We start from the raw sequence: 22500 nt of genomic DNA, 5'->3' as shown, positions 1-22500 counted from the left end.
ACATAAATCTTAGCTCCGAAAGTTGTGTAATTGGGTTGTGCAAAGGGCTCGCTGTGTTACTTGGCAGTCCAGCTGTCCTCGTCTTTTCACATGCAGTTGAGAGGCAGCTGCACATCACTTTCATACTACTGCTGTAGTGTGACTGGTTACTTAAATTACTGCAGAGATTGTTCAGTTGGCAACGGTGAGGGGAGGAGTCCAGCAGATAATCTGAGGATGTGGTCTATGCATAGAAGGTTTGGGGAGGGTAATGTTTACTCACTAGCCAGTTCATTACAACTCCCTAGACACTTCAGTATGAACTCATCATGCCAAGTTACTGGACTGTGCTTGAGATGCCAGATGTGATTGGCTTTGTTTGAAAGACTCTGTAGTCACAGTTAGGAACGACAAGTACCTAATCAATAAGAAAAGGGAAAGAATGGTTGGTTCAAGGTTAAAACAGCTAGTTATGGTACAACAACCTAAATTATGATATTCATGTTGAGCCTTATCTCACCATCACTCTAGCTCTGATTGCTACACCTGTTTGTTGCGGAAGTGGTGGTGGCCAGAGTAAGGGATTGAGGAATCTGATACAGGGTGATGCTTGGAAAGAATCCAAACAGTTCTTACTTGGTTTTGAATGTGGCTGTTGTTGGCATGCTTAACCTTTTGTTCTTAAACTTTCTGTGCTAGCAGGACATTGCTGTGAATGCATGACTGTCATAACTCTAGTTTTGTTTTGTCGTAGTCACATTGATCAGACAACAACATGGCAGGATCCTAGGAAGGCCATGCTTTCCCAGATGAATGTTACAGCTCCCACCAGTCCTTCTGTGCAGCAGAACATCATGAACTCAGCATCAGGTAAGCCAGATTTGTGTTTATGAAAAAGATCATATAAATGAAAATACCGCTAGCTATTTTAATTGAGGGGGAGTCTAGATCTCTCAACTGTCCTTCTAATTATCCTGGTTTTAAACTTTATTAATGCCTGATGCATCAAGCAAGAGGCTGATACTTGAGGTAAGAGAATTTTATATATGATGTCAGCAGAAAGAATCCTCCAGTTCTTTGGTTTGTATTTTTTTCAAATGGATAATTCAGGTATTTTAAAGAAGCAGAGTTCTTGTCTACTTGCTTCTGACTGGAAATGCTGTTAAATTGATGAAGTCCAGAATTTTCATTAAATTAGTGCCAATTTATATTAAAGCTACTGTGCTTCTGCAGTGTCTTCTACCTCCCCTTGCTCACTTACAAGACTTGGTATACTCCCATTCATTTACATTTCCTACATTTGTTAGGCAGTCTCTCCCCCCCACCCCCTATCTTCCCTAAATGAATAAAGCAGACACCTGGAAAATCTTGATTTTTCTTTTTTTTTTTTTTTTTTTTTTTTTTTTTTTTTTTTTGTTGTTGTCCTCTTCTTTTCCTATAATATCCAAAATACTGTAACTGAGGAAGCCTGGTATCTTTTCCTGGAATATAGAATTGGTTTTCAGGTAGCTGGGGCAGGCCATCACTGTAGTGATAGGACAAGGGGTAACGGGTTAAAACTTAAACAGGGGAAGTTTAGGTTGGATATAAGGAGGAAATTCTTTCCTGTTAGAGTGGTGAGGCACTGGAATAGGTTGCCCAGGGAGGTTGTGAATGCTCCATCCCTGGCAGTGTTCAAGACCAGGCTGGACAAGGCCTTGGGTGATACAGTTTAGTGTGAGGTGTCTCTGCCCATGGCAGGGGGGTTGGAACTTGATGATCTTAAGGTCCTTTCCAACCCTAACTATTCTGTGATTCTGTGCTCACTAGACAGCAGTAAAGAAGTGTGCTTGTTCTTGCTACAGAATCTGCTGTATGTTTTCAGAGCTCTCTGATCCTGAGCAAGCAGATAAACTTGGTGCTGTGCTGGTTTGGCTGCTTCAGTCTTCTCTATGCTTTGGCACCTTTTGTCTGTTGCTGAGGTTCATGTTTTATTTACTTTCTCACAGTCTGATTGTATTTTGTGTATGTCTGCTGTTCCTGTGCTTCACAAAGGTTATTCTCTGGTGCTGCTTTTTGTTGTCTGTTCAGACAGCTTTGTGTCATGCTGGAATTCACATGCTGCAGACAATCCCAAAAGATTAAGAGGCGTGACCAAACTGTACTGTTCATGACTGAGTGTTAGCGAGGAAGCTAATCAAACTTTGTGCTGCCTAGGCCAGGAGGTTGGCTTATCCTGAAACAAATGAGATTCCTGTTCAAGTGCAGGAAGTCATGATTCAGAGCAATTAAGGTCTCAGGCTCTGGTGTGAAAGTGTAATACATGTGATTATGTTTTCTGGAAATAGCCCAGGAAACCTGCAGCAATAGAGATGACATGTTTTTGCAGGGATAGTTCAGAAGAACAGAAAATAGGAGAGAGGAACAATTCTCTCGGTCTGTATTGCCTTTGGCTTATCTTTTTTGTGCTAAAACTAGATGTTTGCCGTTTGAATATTGACATAAATTCTGTGTTTTAAGATAACTCCTTGAACCTTCTGTTTTACTAAGAATTAACAGGAAAAAATGTTGATAGTGAAGTAGGATTCTTTTTATGTATTTAACAGGAAATGAAAGGGTCCTTAGCAAAAAAATAAAGTAGTTAGTTGTGAGGGGTAAAAATCTAAAAGACAATCTAGCAATTGATACAAGAGAATTATTTTTTAAAAGAAAATCGGTAACTTACATAAAATTGACTGATGTAAGCATATGAGCAAGTGATTCTGCATAGATATTGTTGCTCATGCAATAAAAAAGTGTTAAGATGTTCAAGTAGGTTGTCTTGTGACTTGAGAAAGCAGTTATCTGCATACAAGTTCATTGAATTTATTTTAAATTTCACAAATGATACCATATTGAATATGAACTGAAAATCTTGTAAAGTTGTTTTTTTTTTCCACCTTGGTGCTCTGAATTTGTAAAGTGCATGAAGAAATCAGAACTTCTGGTTATATTGAGTTGTGTGTTTACATGGCATTGCTTTTTTTAAGGCTTAAATCAGAGGTAGTATGGCTTGGAACTGGCTCCTTAGATGCACCTGCTTACCCTTAACTTACTTGCATTTAACAAAAATGCAATGTCTGGTTTGAATTAAATAATAATTAACCTGCATTTATTGGATATGATTCTGTTTCTGGTACCTGATTTGGCAAATCTTTGTGTACTAACTTTAAATTATGACTGTATATTTGTTTTATTAAAGTCTGTTATATCTGGCTCTGTTACTTTTTGCTGTTCATGGTAACTTACGCTTCCTTGGTGGCCTTGGTAGTAAAGAATCTTTGAGAGAAACAGAAAAATCAAGTAACTGTTAACCAATTCAGCACTCTGCAACTTAAATCTGAGTTCTGGTGTTAAAAATACAAGATTACTTAGTGTTCCAACTTGGATATTCATCAAGAACTGGGAAATAAAACTGATACCTTTAAGACAGAAGTTTCCCGCTATGAAATATTGCTGGTAATGAAACATGCCCTGGTGCTTTGAGAGCCTTTCATGAAAGAGACTGTGAAAAACTCATTAGTTGTAGCCCTTAATCAGCAGTTACTGTCCCAAGCATTAGTATATTTATACTATTATTTATATTTATACAGACTGCCATACGAGCTTGTGAGTTAAGTTGCTCTGGTGAAATTGAGAGATTTTTAGGAGCTGTCTTGAAAGCCATTAGAAGCTTTAGCCATTTAGCCAGCATTACAATTCTAGGCATTCACTAGAATTAAGAACCGGAAAACAAACTGAAGAGCGAGAGAGAACTGAACCTGGACAGCTGCTGTCTGCATCTTGAATATAAACCTGTTGTCTTTTCCGGTTAATTAGGATAAGTGGAGGTGAGGGAAAATGGGAAGAATGCAAAACTGGAAGGTGTGATATAGGTGAAGGCAAGTCAAAAGAGTTTTTAAAATAAAAACAGGGAAGGTGTCATTTTGCATAAGGTTGGGGTTTTTAGGTTGTTTTTCTTAAGAAATCCCACCTCTGGAGGCAGCTTAAGACTGTATGAGAATCCAAGTAGCTTTCTGCAAGTCATGTTTCTTTAAGGAAATGAATAGGCATCTGAAACAGCTTCATCTGATCCTATCAAGATTCTGTGAATGAACTGTTTTATGAGTGGTAGGGTAAAACCTTTACAGGAGGGCATTGATATATGAAAAGTGGCGAGGTGGGGAGGGTTTCCGCTCTTTTTGTTTCTTTAATTTTCTTTTTTGCTCTCAGTCTTGCTGAACTTCATATAATCAACAAAAATGGTTTAAGCACTATGTACGCAGAGAAACAAACAATGCTCTTTCAGATGGCATTTGTCGATTAATCTTCTGTGAAACGTGATAGTGTCTTCACATCAGTAATGGAAAGAAAAGAAGCCTGTTACTTCTAAGTATGCAACTTATGTATAACATTTAGTCTTGACTGTTAATGATTTTTTGTGTATGTGTTTCTAACAATTTTTTTCCTTAAAGGTATTACAGGAGAAACTATGTTCTGTCTTGATTTGGAAAAGAAAAAAAGTAAACAGTGAAATAATAACAGTTTGTTGTCCTTCTAAGGAGCCTCTCCTATACATTTCTTACTGAGGTGAAGTTATAAATTTGAAAGTAAATAATGTTTCTTGTACAGTTAGAGTTGATATAACAGAGATGGGATAGTAATTGTATTTACAGACTTCCATTCTTCAGATACTTCCTGAATTATGCTTGACAGCACAGCTTACTTCAGTCTCTTCTGCTTGTGTGTAGACATTAGGTAATGAGCTTTGGAGCAGATGACCTGTCTTTGTCCTCTTTTGTCTTCACACTTATACTGCAGTTCTGGATTTGGCATCCTGGTAAAGGTTTGTAGACCTAGTGTAATTCCATTGCCTCTTAGGGTAAGACCGTAGTGCCATATTAAAGGTTGGTGGGAAAATGAACACTCATTCAAAACTCCTGAGGGTTTTTCTTGGTAGGGAGGAACATGCCAGTAACTTCATATTGCTAGCTCTTCTCTAAGACTCTTGCTTGTTTCGGTTGCTGGTTTCTCCTCTATGTAACCAGTCATACTACAAATCCTGCTTCATGTACAGTCAACACTGCATATGATCTGTTGTGAAACTGGAGTTTCTAAGTATCTGCGTGACAGTAATGCTCATTTCTTCCTTCATCTGCAAAAAATGCCCCTTTTTGATAGTGTCTTTTTGTAAGTTTAACTGATTTGACAGAATGAAGGTCTTCAGGTAAATTTTGTAGAATTTGATATTATCTTAAAAAGTTTTATAATCACAGTGATAGTGATAGAAGGGGGAAATTTCAACTTTCACAGAGAAAGATTAGGAAGGTTCTTAGAAATCGGTGTTTGCATTAGGTGCAGGTGATTCCTGCTGTTGAATGTAACTGTTCCAGTTCCTGGGTTGTCCATAAATATTTAGTATCTTGATAAGGGTGCCCTTATATGCATTAGCTTCTTGATAAAATATAGCTTTATTTACATTTATTTTACACATAAACATCACAGACTGTGGGGACTTGCAAGATTTACTTTGTATCCTAGCATAGCTGGAATCTCTAGTACATTTTTACTTTTGTTCCTCTTCCCGTTGCTTTCTCTTTGCCAGCAGTGAGCACTGCTTTGTGTTTAAGGTTCTGTGTTTTATGGCATATGAAAAAGTTACACCATTATATATTTTGTTACAGAGGTATGCCTTATCAGTAGTTCTGTAAGGATAGCTTATATTTGGAAACTGGAATATAATTTTTTAATAATCTTGTCTTTAAAAGTACCATAGTAAATTGAGAGTTCCTTTGAAGAGTTGTCTCTCCCTGTGCAAATAACTACATAGATTTGTAAGCTTATGGTTGTGATTGTGTGCAACTGACCTACAAGGCACCAAACAGAACTAGTAGGAGTTCAGGCTACCAGGATATTGTTGGTTATAAATATTTACAAAGGCTCAAGGGGAGACTGGAAAACATTGAGATTCTTTGGCACCTAGCAAGTAGACAGAATCTGGCACAAGAAATCACCTGAGGTACTGGGAGTCCAAGTAACTGTTGGTAGCCACTACACTTTTTGGGTCTGTATGTGTATTCAGTGCTCTACTTAAAAGTTTATACAGTGTGACAGTCACTAAACAAGCTGCATTCAGCAACAAGACCTGACCTTTATCCCAGACTGGATGCCTGGGATAAACAGACTGTTGGTTAGACCCAGGATGGATGTTTTTGTAGAACATGAGCTACTGTAGATGTGGTAATAGTGGTGAGAAGGTCTGAAGGGCAGCAACATAGAGCGTATATAACTTAAGACACTTAAAAACATAAGTTAATGCTGGGAATTTTGTTCCTATTGAGCCTTTGAGGAGGGGGAAAGGGCATGTAATTGCACAGGCATTTTCCTAGATGCTCTGAGTAAATGTGTCTGCTACTCTCCACCATGGTTTCCCATTTTTCCTCCATTACTTGTCTCTAATACAGCATTTGTCAGTCAGTCAGTTACAAAATCAGACTTGACAGTCTTCTGGTTTCACAACTGCTCACAAAACCAAATAGGAATTCTAGAAAACAGGACTAACCAATTTTTGAACTACCATTTCAACATGTAAAGATGACAAGAGAAGTATGAGGTAGTTTACTGGCCAAGGAAGAAAGCAACATTGCAATTAATGCCAAAAGTTTCTAGAGAGAAAAGTTCTGTCTGCAGCTGTTGATGGCACTTAGCAAGGAAGACTTGCTACTAGGACAGCCAGGTGAGCAGACAGACCTTTCCTGTCCTGACCACAGCTGTGCATTTTATTTAGAAAGAGAACCTTGCCCAGGTTTGTCTCTAGTAAGCTAGTACTCATCAGATCACTGAATCTCATAAACAGTATTGTTCTACCAGGTAGGTGGACTGATCGGTTCCTGGCATCCTGCTTCAAAGGCATTTTATTCTTACTACAAAGGAACATGCTGGATCAGTATACACTTTATTCAGTGTTCAGCAGGACTGACACCCCAAGGCTAGTTTTGTTTTTCCTAGAGCCAGCTGGGGTTTTTGCTTTGCAGTTCAAAAGAGAATTTCTTGCTGAGTTTCGTCTCCGAGGGATGTGTGGCTTATAAGGCCTCTGAGAAGACTGGTAGCAAGGTGTCTGCCCTCATGGCTAGCATATTGACTTAGCAGTCAAGGAACATTTTTGGTTCTTCATTGGCTTCTACGCTTGGGTGCTGTGGGGCATGTTGCTGTGCTCCTGCGCCCCAGTTTTGTACAACAGCATCTTACTGGTTAGGTGGCAACTCTTTGGGTATGGTAACAAAACACAGGGTTCTTTGCACTTGAGCTTTCAGTTCTGCATCAGAGTCCTGATATACTGTGAATATGTAAGGATTTATGAATGTTTTGCAGTGTTGTCACCCTTTCTTGCCTGTTCTTTTCACTAGCTACTGATCAAAGCTGAAGTACTCTTGTTAATTGTATACAGCATTGAAAGCTTGTGAGTGTTAAGTATGGGAAGGAAATGTCCAATGGTTAGATCACTGGTTTTCCTCACATGAAAGAACTAGTGGTGGAGTAGTGAGGCTTCTAGAGAAAGGCATAGTTTTCTGAGACAAAATAAGAGTTTAAATTAGAAATGTAGTTTTCAGGGGTTCCTCAAAGACCACAATAAAGTTCTTGTCCTGGGATATTATTGGAATGCAATGAATGATTATTTTATTCTTTTTGACATTTCTCCAAGAACAGCTTTTGAGATTAAGCTAACAAATCTATCCTCCGCCTTCCCCTACCAGCTTTAGACAATGAGATCTTCAGTAGGAGCTTTGACTTTAGGACAAAATGACAGATTGTAATTTGAACATGGATACAGTAGGTATTCAGGCATTTATCAGATACACATTGTTTTGTGTGTATATCTGAATCTGAGGCTGAAATATGATGGCTTCCTGGGGCAAGTCTTGTTCTAATTTCTTTTACATTTTTAACATTTGTAGCGGATCTTTTGCTATATCATCTTAGGTTTGTACTTAAATCTAAATATATTCCTGTATCCAATTTAGATATTTTCAGAAGTCTGTATCTATGTGAGAATAAGAACTGAAAAACATGTATTTGTATAGCACCAGATGAAATGAGATGAATGTAACTTTTGAGTTTTCAGTCTAAGCAGTGTACATAAATGTACACGATCATATAGAGATGGGAATAAGTGGCTTATGAATGGTATAGCAACAAAAGGTGGTTTCTTAAAAGCTGCTCTTTGGAATTTAAGGGAAACATGCCTCAAGACTCTGTATTCAGACATTTTCAGTGGACTCCAGAACACCATCACCTACCTCCCTTTTACCATTTCCTAAATGTTGGCTTCCCTGCCTGTGCCTTCCTGCCTGTAGAGGCGTAGCACTGTGTCTGTCTGCTCCTGGTGTACTCTTTGCTTGTTTGCTTCCTGTTCTTCAGGTTTGTGTTTCGCTTGCTTAAGCCTCTAACACTTTCACAGAAAGAGTGTGAGGAAAAGGGAAAATTAGTTTTGACACTTTGTTTATGAAAGACAGAGAATTATTTCAGGACTTCATCAGCATTACCTTGTTGCTGTTGGTGGGCCTTACTCACCACATGAACTTCCACATGAGAGGTAGAATCTCTCTGTGCTTTTTTTTCTTCTGGTGCTTATGCTGGTTTCATTCTGGCAGGCTTGACTTATTGCTGGTTTTGTACTATAATGCTGTAGCAACAGGGAGTGTCAAAAGCATATGAAAGGATGCAAACAAGTTATAAAATTAAACTCCAAATCCTAAATCAAAGTGATAGAAGTGTTTTCTGTTCTTTGATTTCCCACCCACCACTTCTTTGCGCTTATCCCAGCAATGTTAGACATGAGCTTGAAACTCTTCTGTTTCATGTACTGTTATATATGTAAAATGTTGGAATTTCTTTTAGATCAATTTCAGCTGGAGCAAACAAGAGCTCGCCATCAACTCCTTCCTTCTATATTGCAGGCCCACTCCCCGATGGATGGGAACAAGCTATGACCCAGGATGGAGAAATTTACTACATAAACCATAAGAACAAGACCACATCTTGGCTAGACCCAAGGCTTGACCCACGCTTTGGTAAAAGTTCATATCGCTTCAGAATTTCTGATTTGCTTCAGTTCATTCAACTTTAATATTTCAGGCATATTTTGTAAAACTTCTTATAGTACAATTTTAATTTGAATTATAGAGACCTTATTTAAATCATTAATTTAAAAAATACTAAATGGATAAGCATAATTCCTTTAGGAGTATATGTCACAAAGGTTTTTAATGCTAGGGGTTGGTATTTTGCCAATCCATACAGTTCCCAAAATCGGTGGCATTCAGAAATTACCTGTCTAGAGACAGTTTCAGCCAAGCTCACTCTTTCTTATAAAATTGCAAAATTTTACCATGCAGGAATCTTTAACTTTACAAACAAATATTTGTGCTCCTTTGTGCTGTCTTCAAGAAGAAGGCATTGTCAAATAATAATTTATGCTGTTTAAATACACTTGAAACACACACCAGCTTATAATTCCAGCTTGTCATAGTGATGATCATAACAAAACTTTGTTTTAAACGATATGGAGATAAATGGTAGGTTTTGTTGCTTCTACTTTAATAATCTTCTTATGGGGTAAAGACTATATAATACTGGAAATAGAAATAATAAATTAGGGATCACAAGGTCTAGATGTAAAAATGTAATGAAATAGAGTTGATATCTCATTTTTTTATGTTTTTGATCTATATGAACTGCAGAGCTGCAGATGTTTCAGTAAAACATTGGCACTGATGATTATGAACAGCAATACATATAATATTAAGAGACTAAACTAGTCCCTTAGATTGCCCAAGTGATTGTTCTGATGTATTTAAGGTGATATTACAACTTTAGTTTTCGTATAAAGCCATGACTGGTGTATGTAAGCTTTATTAGTTGTATTAATTTGGCCTTGATTTTTTTTCCCAATAACTTACTATTTTCAACTCCTTTGGATTTTAGTTATTTTTCCAGAGCCATGGAAAAAACAGTAGGGGTAAAAAATAAAAATAAAAAAAAATAAAATAGAAGAGATCATTGTGGTTTCCAGGCTTTAGTTTTGGACTCGATGCAACTAAATGAAAACAGTGTGCAGATCACTGAGTAGGTCAGGCTGAGGGGATACAAAGCCTTTGAAGCTTTACAGGGGTTGACCTAACAACAACTGTGGGCCCCTTTTGGGAGAGGCATTAACTCCATGAATGCCATATATAAACACAGAGCTGCAAAACTCACAGTCACTGTTCTGGTTTGTTTTCCTGAAATGGCTGTTAGAAATTTCAGCATTTTTGTTCTGTAGGCTTGAGTGCTTAGTTTAAACATCCGTTTGCTCTTCTGGAGAGCACCAGGTTGTCACACTTTGTTTATGAACTGCTCACCAGTTTGTAGACAGGTTGAACCACTGTGCAACTTGAGCCCAAAGGTGGGGCGTGTATTGAAGGTTGTCAGCTTTGGCAAATGTCCCTGCTGGCTTGAGCACCAGCCAGAGTTGCAGACCTGTTTGCGTGTTGTAAGGGGAGTGTGTGGATAATTTGCAACTTCACAATTACTTAATATGTGAATAAGGCTGAAAAGGAAGCAGTCATCTTGAAAATCAGTGTTGCCTTTTGCAGTTAAAAGAGGCAGGTCAATTATATTTACTTAAGTAATCTTGCAGGGTATGTATTTTTCTTTTCCTTATATTACTTTATAGTTTCCAGTGCTGAGCTCAAATTAAAAAGGAATGTGGAAAAGGCTTTAATTGACAGAGGTCAATTAAATGAATCTTGTTTCTCAGAACTATTTTGTACTCCCTTAAATACCATGGTTTAACTGTTAAGGGCAAAAGCCACTTGTCTTGTGCATGCTGAAACTCCATCAACTGTTAGGGCTGTGCAGTTAAATTGAAAGAAGATAGTAATGGCCAAAAGACTGCATGAGGGTTTCTTGCTGCATAGCTTCCCTTTTTGGGCCCACTGCGTATGTGTATCCCAGACAGGCTTGAGTATATGCCAAAGCTCTTTATTTTGTGGTCGGACTTTTAATCTGTTCCAGACCTTTTCAGTCAAAGAGCTCAAGTTTAACTGAAAGGGGCAGGAAAGGGAAAAAAAAAGCATGTGGGCTCTTCTGATCTAGAGTGACGGCAAATAGAGACAAGCTGCTAGCTGCTGTTGAGCTTGAAGGAGTTTTCCTTGAAATCTCAAGTTGTATGTATTGTATTGTGGTTTATGTTTTTATCATTTGAGCCAAGAAAATACAAAATTTTATTCATCTTGCTTTCTTACTTGTGACCTCCTTAAGTCACTCCAGTAAAGAAGAAAAAAATCTGTTTGGCAGAGCGAGCTTACTGAGCCTTGCATTTATTTATCGTGTGGAGATCCTCAACAAATATGTGCTGTGATCCTAAATAGCATGTGAATGACTCAGAAGTTTACCTTTCTCTGCTTCATATAGGTTGAAAATTGCTGTTTTTTTTTCCCCTTGGGGATTATCATTCCCTTTTCTATCACTGTGTTTTAATATAAGAGCTTAGATTTCACTATTTTTTTTGACTACTAACACTTTCAGAAGCAATCCTAAGTGGATTCATCTCTGTCATTTTGAAGCTTTTGATTAGTATAGTGATATTAATGTTGATTGAAACAGAAGGAGAAATTCATTTCTTCCTTGATAATGCAACTTTCATGAATCTGAAGAACCATTGAAAACAATAAAGCTGTTGAATGGTATGTGCAAACATACTCTTCTGTTCCAGTACTCAGAAACAGAAGGTTTGAAGAGTCTTTGCTCTTACGCTTCTGAATTCCCAGCTTCCTGGGAGACAGCCCTTATGTCTTTGTATGTTCCTCATTGGATAGAAGCTTTACATTCATCTTTATTTTCTCCAGTAGGTGTGCATGTACCTCTTTTTTCTCCCCTCCTTTTTCTTTTTTCAAAGAAGTAGTGCTGGTAATTTTCCATTCATGTAGCTAGAAAAGAGAGAGGAAGGAGGATCAGTTAGAAGAAATTGTTTTAGGCATACACACCTACTTACTGACTTGGTAAGGGGAATTTGGGTATTGCATTCATGCTTTTAAACAGGAAATAAAAGGATGTAGTTAATATGGATTCTTTCTTGGAGCAGGCTTTTAAGACTGATGTGTCAGATAAGAGTCCCAGTCCGAATACCCGCTGTGGAGTAGTCTGGATCTAAAACCTTAGTGCTCCAAGTTGAAGATAAGGACTTTGTTCCAAGACTCAGCTAAAGTCTTTGAAGTGAGCTTGAGGTCTTCAGCTATACCACTTAAGCAGCAGTGAAGTCTTGTAGCTCAGATGTTGATCATCCAAGTCTATGTATTTGACTTTAGAACAGTTTTAGGTTAGGAGAATTCACAAACTTTAAAATCTAGAAAAGAACTAAGTATGAGAGAAGGGTCTTCTTGTGCCAAGCACAGTCAATCATAAAAGATGATATGGGATCAAAGGAATGGGGATGGAAGGGGGGGTCCTTAGGCCTATGTCAGCAGGATTCTTGTCTAGTGGAGCATCTGGTACAAACATGCTGTCCTACCTTCTCAGTGCCTTTGCAGGCTGCATAGTAAGAGGCTTCAAATTACTTTTATTTATACATTTATTTATTTATATGGTTATTTCTTTAAGTTAATTGGACTGTCAGGTTGAGTTTGTGTTTTGGACTGGTTTGTCTTTCACTACCTTCTACTCTTGTTTATTGGTCATACTTCACAGATCATACTGATTTTTCTTTTTAAGCCTTCCAGATAAGTTAATAAGTTACCTTGATAGTAAAAGAACGTGAGGGTAGGAGGCAGGTCATCTGTGCATTCTGAGTGGCTGAAGTTGGTGAAGTAGAGCATATGTTTTTCTGTAAAATTAAATTTCCTAGAACCAGTTGAAGTTTGGAATCGCTCAGTTTTATTGCTACAAGTTTCAAAGAATTGGCTTTTGTATCAAATACCATTAATGTGATTTTAAACTGTTACTTAAGTTTGCAGATGATAGGCTTGTTTTTGAAATGCAACTCTAAAGTGATTTGCCTTTTGAGGAAACTTTTTATTCAAAGATGGGTCATGAATTGGGAAAATACCAGAAACTGGCAGTTTATTTCTGCATGTCTAGTGAGTTGGTGTCTTGTGTTTAAACAGTAGTACTCCATTAGAGAAGTCAGACAAGTCTGTCTGCAGGAATTAGAGTAAAACAAGATACTGTTTCAGTTTTCTTGTTATTTTATTCCAGACTCCAGTTTTATAGGCTTGTTACTGGTGATCATAGCAGTGCTACACATGTCCAGTCCTTTTCCTTCTGTTCTTTCAAGTATCAGAGCTGCCATATGGGGAATAAAGCAAAAGATGTGACCTCAGATTGAAATCATTACCACAACTTTATTTTTATCACTTCCACTTAGAGATTATGTTAATGTTTTGGGTTTTTTTTTAAGTTCTGTATGAATTCTGAATGAGGGGGAAGGCAAGGAAAGACAGTGTTTAATATCATTATGCAAAGGGCCATAGAGGCTCTGTGTACAGTAGCTGCTTGACAATACACAAGAAAAGGAATAAAAGTGATAAGAATTGGGAGTATAGAGAATGCACATCAGAATTTTCTCCTTCCTTTTTTTGTAGTGCAAGAGCCTTTGAAACGATGAAAAGGGCTTGTGCAGAAATACTGAAGTAAAGTGCACTTGTAGATTTAATTGAAACATGTTTTTATCATTTCCATTAATAAAACCCAAAAAATAAACCACACACCAAATCTGAAATGTGCTTAAGATTCAGAGCATCTGCTAATTTTCAAGTATCAGAAATTAAATGGAAGTATTCCATACTGTTGCTTTCTTATTCTTTACCTGACTAGCATTTCAATATGCGTATCTTAAAGTTAGTTTGTAGGATCCTTGCCAGAGGCATATGCGTGGGCAAGACAGAACTGGAGCCCTAGACTGGATGCATATTTTCTGTGTCTGGTCACAGTGGCATTCCAGGTTTTTTAAGTTCCAGATCTGCAGAAATGCACAAAAGCAGAGCATGAGTAAAATTTGGTTTTGATCTGCAAATGCAGTGGCATATTCTTGTTTACATGCTCTCTAAAAAAATTAGTGGATTTGACTCATCTGAAAGGTATAGTGGTATTAGATTTTTCACTTCCCTGTCTCTCTCTTCCAGAAGAGCAATTTCAGGAGACTGCTAGGGTGGGGAAAAGGTTTCTGTATATTGGCGTGTGTGTCAGGGAATGTGGTCAGATGGAGCAGCAGCAGTTCTCAGTGAACAAGCGACTTGTGTCAAAGTGAGCTGCTTGTGAATCTGCAGAGGCGGATGAAATTTCACTGGTAAGCATCCCTTTGTAATAGGGGATGCTCCTGTTATGGTAGTGACAATAAAAGTTTAGTAGTTGTTCAGCAGAAAGTGAAATCTTGTTTCTTCAAAAGCAAGATGTATTTCGGTATCTCCATTGAACATAGTTCACAGAAGAAATTGTTAAATCTGCCCACAAGTATTGTGTAAGGTTGCAGTTACCTACTTTGTGTAGATTTATATACTAATAAAAAGGAAAAAAAGAACCCCTCACTTTTTAGGGATTTGTCAGGGCAGTTTATACATGTTTGGGGTTTTGTTTTGTTTTCACAATAATTTAATCCTGTTTGAGAAAGGAGATTTGTTGGTAATAGTGTCTTTATACCAGTAAAGATAATGCATACCTTCAGTGCTGGGCTAGAACAGCTGTGACCATGAAAGCAAGCTGCCCTCTTAATAAGGGGGCATTTTTCCACCATATCTTTTTAATGCTGCAGTTTGCACGTCTCTATTAATGAGCATCCTACTACATTAAAAATTGAAGGTGGATCGTTTTGAACACATCATTCATTATCTGTAATCTAAATATATGCATACACACATACAATAATTATGTACTCTCTATCTAATCATATATAATCTAAAATTCAAAGAAGCGTCAGCTTTTTTCCTCCTTGAATTCAGTCATGTTGAGACACGATTTGTTTCTTATGTACAGAAAACAGTTTTGCTTGGTTTTTTGACAGCAAACTTGATTTTATTTTTTTTTTTAGAGTATTTCTTACTGGATTTCATAACTTCCGCAGTTTGGACATGCTTCTGTAATAGGTGGTATTTTCATTAGATATATCTTGCTTTAACTAGGGGTCCAGCTCAGGAGTGTGTGAATGTGTATTTTTACCTAATACACTAGATTTGTTTGTACACTTAAGACAGCAAAATGATCTGGAGAAGATCATTCAGGCTTCACCCTTACTGTAAACTCCAGGATTCTCAGATTAACTGTAGACTGAAAACAATAGAATATTTTATTGTGCTAATTTTTGGGTTGCTTTGTAACAGCAGCATTATGAAACTGAAACTGGAATTTCCTTAAAGTAATATAGCAATGCATGATAGAGAGTGCAGTCCAGAAACATGACTTGTATCCTGATTAAACAACAAATTGTTGTACCAAGTCTCTCTAAAAAAAGCCACTGGGAACAAGTTTTTATTACTTCCGAGACTCATTCTTTCAAATCCTGCTGGTAATTTTTTTTTTTTCTTCACGGCTCTTTTCAATTTAATCAAAGAGGATTTTTGCCTTTGTTGCAGTGCTGCAAACTAGCACCATTCATAAACCTGGCCATAGCCAAAAAATGATGAACAAAAAAGCTGTCTGGTTTCCAAATGAAGCTGAAGGGGACAAGTGCTCTCTTTCAGTTCCTTCAATGGAAGAACAGTAAGTTATAGTATGCTCAAACCCTGAGCTTTGTTGTTGTTTGAATAATTAATGTCTTTAAATTTGCAGATTAAGATTAGGTTTAGTTTTGAAGGATGAAATGATAAATACAAAAGAAAACCCATCAAACATTCAGCTGTGTCTGTTAATCATTATGGGTGCTCTACAGCAGTCTTTGGAAATTCTGCGTAGGAGAACGGTGCTGAGGTGCTGTGTTACTGCAAACTGTCTGTGCCATGGGATGTGTGATTTTAATTGGCATAGGATCTTGGGAGAGAATTAGCCTTTTATGTTTTGAGTTGTTAACAATCTGCTGGCCTTTTCTCTCCAACTCTGATGACTGGTAATTGTTTCCCGCTTTTGAGTTGGTTTTGGTCCCCCTCTCCCCCCTCCCCCCCCCATTAAGGATGTAGACAGCAGTCTAAACTTGTTTCAGTAACTGTCAAATATTATCTGCTACAGTACAGAATGGGCATTTTGCTGTTGAGTTTGGGCAATAGAACTTTTAACGTGTAACATTTGAAGACCACTAATTCTCTATTCTGAACAGCATATTGCAGCTATTACAGTTGGCTGTATTCTGCAGATAATGAAGCTAAGCCATATTCTAGGACAGCAAGATCTTTATTGTCTTAAGTTGCCCATGGTTTTTAACTTGTCTGCCCCTCCTCCTCCTCCTCCCTCAAATCCCCCTCTTCCAGAAACAAAGACTTGTTTGTTCCTTCTCTGCTTGTGAGGTCTTTGCAGACTCTGCTGTGTGGGTGCAGAGCCCCTTATTTAAATGTTTTCCATAGCCATAGAAGGTAAGGAACAGGATGCATTAGAAAACTGGTGAGTCCTAACTGATAGATAAATGAAGCCCTTTGCCTTTGAATTCAAATTTCTTAATAAGAGCTGTGCGTGTCAGGATCCTCACAAACCCATAAGGTGTGGAAAAATAAAATGTGCTTATCTGAGATGATGTTGATAAACGTGTTCTTTAGAGTGCAGATTTCTACAGTTGTGTCCTTAGTAACTAAGGAAGAGTTGTGAATTAAAAAAACACATGAACAACAAAACAACCCAAAACCAAAACAAACAAAAACCTAAGCCCAACAGTAATAAAAACTTTAACCCCACTGCTTTTTCCTGTCACTGGAAATGAAGTGTATTTTCCCTATTTTCTTTAAATATTGTGTTGGAAACTATAGAGAATTAAATTCTGTTTTCCTGTTTGCCTTGAAGATACTTGTGTAATCAGCCAAGATGGCTGAAAATCATTCAGTGTTACTAGCGTTGGTGGTTTTTTCACCTGACCCTTCACTTGGGTGTGTTGTTAAGTCAGTAAAATTCAGTTAGCAGTATCTTTTTAAATTGTCCAACCTTTTAAGTTTAATTTTACAGTCAAAATAATTCCATTATGTGAAAAACATCTCCCTGGTCTGTTCTGAGGACAGTTTAAAATCTTGTCAATTTGAAGTCTTTTGCAGTTGCATTCTTGAAATAATAAACTGCTCAGAAAAATCCTTCTAATGGGTACCTGAATGAGGTCTAGAAAGTATAATTTTAGGTTCAGGTTCTGAAGAGTTACAAAACTATATAATAATTTTCCCAAAATATTTATTGATGAATATTAAATATACATTGAAGTCTCAGTATCTTGTAATGGTATTTGTGGTTTAGATACACTTCTAGTTTAGAAACATTACTTTGAAAATGCACATTAGTAGACATTTCAGGGATCTAGGATGAGGGAATACAGTGAAAAACATCAGTCAAACATGATTTGTTTCTTACAGTTTTAGTTGCAGTGTCAGTAGATGAGAAGAATGAAGCAAACCGTGATCAGAGAGAGCCAGAATAATACAAGCAGCTGTCAGAAAGATAAGAATACATAAAATAGTAAGAATTTGGCATGAGAAGGAAGTTAGTTCCATAGTAACACTTGTATGGTACATGCAGGAAAACCAAATTCGTAACATGTTGAAGGGATGTTAGGGATACTGCATTTAAGTGTTTAACTAAGGTTAGAAACTGTTAAATTTTTATGAGGTGATCCGTAACATGACTTGGCTGTGAACTGCATGAGGCAGGGGCTCCGAAACCATGATTATATAAGTTGGAGACGAGGCCATAAAGGTGGCTTTTTTAAGTAAAAGAAAATTGACATTCTTCAGCTTTGGGTACTTAAATTTTACAAGCTAGGTAGTTTGCTTTTAGCTTAGATGTGCTTCTTTCAGGTGATTGTAATTTTCTGACCTTTGTCCCTCTTTACTTTCCACTGTAATTGACCTTCCATCTTGTTTAATAGCAGGGTTTGAATCCTGGAACTTCTGAAATGTAGCACAGACTTCTGCTTGAGTTGCAGAATTAGCTAACAGAAAGAGAAGGCTGTTTTCTGTTGTCTCATACTAGCCCTTTCCTTGTCTGCGTTTAAAGTGAAACAGGTTAACGATATGAAAAACAAAACGCGTGGTCCTTGGTCAAGACTTGATATGTTTCTTGGTAAAAGAGACAAAGGAGCAGATACTCCCTACTCCAGTGGTGTGCAGATTGTCTAAAAGCTGCTAGGTGGGCTTTCTAGCTTCAACTTCAGCCTAATTTGGTAAATGTAGCTATTCCTGTTGCTGTCAGTCTTCCAGTAGGGATTGGCCCAGTGGAGGGCAAGTGGAGCTTGTAATTAATAGTTCACTGCTCAGATCCTTGCAGGACAGCTGTTGGTGCTGGTACTGTTGAAACTTACACAGTTCCTGGTGTCTTGGGCCATGTGAACCTTCTGTGTCTGTTCAGCTTGAACATCTAATGCTTTGTATTCACTCTGTTGTTTCTACTTGGTACTGAGATTCAGTTTCTATTCCTACTTTACCTGTGCACTCTACTTGTAGGAAGTTTTATCATGATCGTATGTATGAAGCTTTCTTGCAAGTAACTACACAAGACTATTTCAGATTGCTTCAAGCTATCTGACACTTGATTTAATTTTGACTTGACTCATGAAAATGTGACTCATCTCTCCATTAGACTACTGATTCTGTGCTGGGCCTATAGAATAGTTGAAAAGGTAGACTAGAGAGACGAGTAACTGGTTTTTTACTTTTCTGTTCTCACCCCAGTGAGGATATGGCATTTCCTCTTCGTGTGCTACCTCTCAAAGGAAGGATGAGCTGTGGAAGGAGGAGAAAGGAGCAAGCCTGTGAAGCAGCAGCCAGTTTTACTGTTGAGATAAATGTATTTAGGCTTTTGTGGAACAGAAGAAAAACACTATTGTAAATTAAGTTAAACACTCATAAGACAGGGGAGACTGAAGGGCTTTTCAGAGAAAAAATGATACTGATCCTTTGTGAGAACTCTCCTTTATTCTGATAGGTAGAAGTGTTAATGTTCCAGGAATCTTCTCTATATGATGAAAACACTGATTGAGACTGACACAACAGATGGCTTTCTTTGCACCGAATCAGCCTGTCATCCTAAAAGAAGCTCATTCCCTGTTTTTCCTAGTTCCCATAAACCATAATCCTCATTCCCAGGGAAAGAAAAAAAAAAAGAAATCCATACCACTCTGCCATCACTGCTTCAACAAATGCATTCTGCAACATACTGTGAATGTTAACAGATTCAGGCTGTTCTCGACAACAGGATAGAGAGCTAATTCCAAAACTGAAAGCCCCTGAAAACAGTGCCCTGGTAATACAGCCTTTCCTAGGCCTCTGTTTCCTATCCCTCAGGCTTTCCTAGCCCTCTGTTTCACTATGGGAACTCCAGTGCCTCTGATGAATTTAAACATACAGGTCTTGAGTGGGGAAAAAAGGGCTGTCAAGACACGCATCCCAGTAATGCATTATTTTATAAAATAAAACTGTCTTATGTCTTGCCCTTCTGGGGGAAGGGAAGATGAGTTCTCATTGTGCATTAGGCATGCAAGATGACAATTTTTCTTCTCCACACCCCAGAAAAGATGCATCATGTACTTCTGTGGGGTAAAAGAAAATGAAGCATCAGCAAAACGTTTCCTGTATTGATGGCAGTATTTTGGCTGTGTAATTCATCTGTTTCTGATGATAAAGGTGCTTCTCTACCAGCTCTAATTTTGCATAACAGGATGCCCTCAGTGGAGCCCGTAACACTCAAAAGTTGATGTGACGGCGATGTAAATGATTGTTGCATGACCTTGGGGTGACATGGTCTAGTGTTTGGGCAACATGGTCTAGTGGAAGTTGTCCTTGCCAGTGGCAGGGCGTTGGAACTAGATGATCTTAAGGCCCTTTCCAACCCTGTTCTATGATTCTATGACTCGCACCACATTGAGAAGAATGGTAGCTTTTAATCAAGTGTAGTTTGATATAAGTGAGATGTTTTGTTATTCTGTGTGTTCTCAAGTGTAATGATTCTAAGATTTCACATGAATAAGAAAAGTGATTTTGTATTATTCGTGTCTAAATTGAGAATAGTTTATTAGGAAGAAGATAGATCCTTCTCATTAAACCTGAAATATTTTACTGATACTTTGAATTTTTCACCAGCTTACACATTTGAGTGTTTTCAGAAGCTTTTGGAGCAAGTGTGTACTCTTAAGCATGAGACTCTTAAATTGATTTTACAGGAATAACATATGAGCAAACATTTCATATTCTGAACATCAACATAGCTGCATGTTTTGTACTGTCATGGCTTGTAATTTTTAAAATTTTTAATCTGTGCCTTCTAAGGATACTACTTTCTTTACGTGTCTTTGTATTTAATTTTTAAATGTTTATTGGTTTGGTTCCTTAGCCATGAATCAGCGAATCAGCCAAAGTGCTCCAGTGAAACAACCACCTCCTCTGGCCCCTCAGAGTCCCCAGGGTGGTGTGATGGGTGGCAGTAGCTCCAACCAGCAACAACAGATGAGACTTCAGCAGCTACAGATGGAGAAGGAAAGGCTGAGACTGAAGCATCAAGAACTGCTTCGGCAGGTGAGGCCGCAGGTTAGACACCTACTTCCACTATTTCTTTTGTATGTTGTGCTTTGTTTTCTCTTAAGCTGTTGTTTCAGTAAGTCCTAAATACCAATGACTGTACAAAAAGCTTTGAGATCTAAAAAGGTCTGAATTCATTCTGTTACTGGTATCAGCTTGGTAGTGGAAGCATCTGACTTAGCAGACTGAAAGATTTTGCTTTCCTCCCTCATTGCTCTAACAAAACTCTCCAAGAAGAGGCTTCTTTACTGTTAGGATGACATCATGGACTGTTGATCTGATTGGATATTCCTCGTGAGATTGTATTTCATGTTCATTGAGTTCTGAGACATGCAAAAAGCAAGAAGTTGGTTCCCACAGCTGCTTTAGTTCTCCGTAAGTGGAGGAAAGTCTTTCACTTTTAGAACTTCTCAGTCTGTATGATTTCAAAGTGCTTTTACAGTTTACGCAAGATGCATTGAGAAGACACCTTGTTGATAAAATCTTACCTGTTAAACAGTGGAGTGGAGCGGAGCATGAAGCAAGTGAATTACTCGAGCTGCATTTTGAACCTGTGGTTTTCTTATGCTGAAGAATTTCAAACTTGATAATGAGGCTTTGAGCTATTCCTTTCAGTATTTTTCTACTGTATGAATATAGCTGCAGCAAATGTTGAAGTGTAGGACTGGACCCTGGAATCTCTGGATTTTGGATTCGGGCATGACTTTAAGCCTTCTGCTTCAATTTTCCCATCTTAATGTTTCAAGGGTTAATATCGTCTGTGCTAGATTCTTAGGATATTCTTTGGGGTTTTTGACGCTGGTAGAGAAAGCACTAATTTTTCTTTGAAGAAAACCTTAAGTCTTACCCTCTTCCCTTTTCACTTTGGGTGATGGGCCTTCTTTCAGGAGAGGATGATATCTTAATGTCCTCAAAGACAGCTTTTCTCATTCTTCATCACCTGTAGTATTCTGTCCTGAAATCTGACTCCCGTTATCCACTTTGTAGTCAAGTTCTGTTTTGTAGGAATCTTCAGCATCTCTTGGTGTAAGATGGGTCATCTTTACAGCCATTAACTTTTTATAGTACTCTAGGTTAAGAATACATTGCAAAGGTGGCATCAGGACTTTCTCTCTGCTTAAGCATCTGGGCTTCTGCTGTTCCTGCTTTGCAACTAATCCACCAACAGACATTCTACCCTGTGCTAGCATGCTTCTAGGTAGGCCTTCTAATTGTCTTCTTGCCTCAGTTGTCATTGAGAGCCAGCCAGTTCCCTTCATGTTGTTCTCCCTGGTCAGTAAATCTCTGAGTTCTGTTTCAATGTGTTGTGATTTTCATAGTTTCTTGACTCCCTCATTCTGTCTCATCTGGCCTGTTTGGGGGCTTGATACTACAAGATGGTGTTTATAAAGACAGCCTGCATAGGCAAACCATGCAGCTAAAGTAATTTTTATCCATCTTATTTTTACTCTTAGGCATTGCGGAATATCAATCCCAGCACAGCAAATTCTCCAAAACATCAGGTAGGCTCTTAACTGATGTTTCAGCATAATTAGAAAAATAGAAGCGTTAAATCAGGCTAGCAGGGTAACTTTTTGCTACGTGAAGGCATTCTAAAAGAGGCAAATGAACAAAAAACCCTACTAGCTCTGCTGTACACATTTTTGGACCATTTCTGGCCATGACCCTAACATAGTTTTGAAGAGTGCTGCACTACCACAACTTTATATCAATACTTAAAAGCAAATGAGGAATTCATTGCACACTTTTCTGCATTGAAAACAACCTTCTTGTTTAGCATTCTTGAGGATACTGCTGGTTCCAGTCCTGATGTCATCAAGATGTGTATTTAAAGCAAACCTCCCCATTATATCTAAGGTAG

The 22500-nt window shown here is 38.0% G+C and overlaps 1 protein-coding gene across 8 annotated transcripts in view; it reads left to right on the top strand.

Moving 5' to 3' along the window:
* The window catches only part of YAP1 (Yes1 associated transcriptional regulator), an 86109-nt gene that overhangs the window by 46692 nt on the left and 16917 nt on the right, over nucleotides 1-22500 (top strand). Inside the window, exons 3-6 of one of the 8 annotated variants that reach the window (XM_057399771.1) lie at nucleotides 734-849; nucleotides 8934-9047; nucleotides 20455-20648; nucleotides 22094-22141. In XM_057399771.1, the coding sequence (XP_057255754.1) occupies nucleotides 734-849; nucleotides 8934-9047; nucleotides 20455-20648; nucleotides 22094-22141 (472 nt within the window). The remainder of the gene's footprint in view (nucleotides 1-733; nucleotides 850-8933; nucleotides 9048-20454; nucleotides 20649-22093; nucleotides 22142-22500) is intronic. The other 7 variants (XM_057399772.1, XM_057399776.1, XM_057399775.1 and 4 more) reach the window with 7 other exon arrangements.

This window comes from Pezoporus wallicus, unplaced genomic scaffold (genome assembly GCF_028554395.1).
Source record: "Pezoporus wallicus isolate ANWC-B61680 ecotype Strahan unplaced genomic scaffold, APGP_CSIRO_Pwel_v1 scaffold_6446, whole genome shotgun sequence".
Classification (NCBI taxonomy): domain Eukaryota; kingdom Metazoa; phylum Chordata; class Aves; order Psittaciformes; family Psittacidae; genus Pezoporus; species Pezoporus wallicus.
This window is presented reverse-complemented; position numbering and strand designations above follow the sequence as displayed.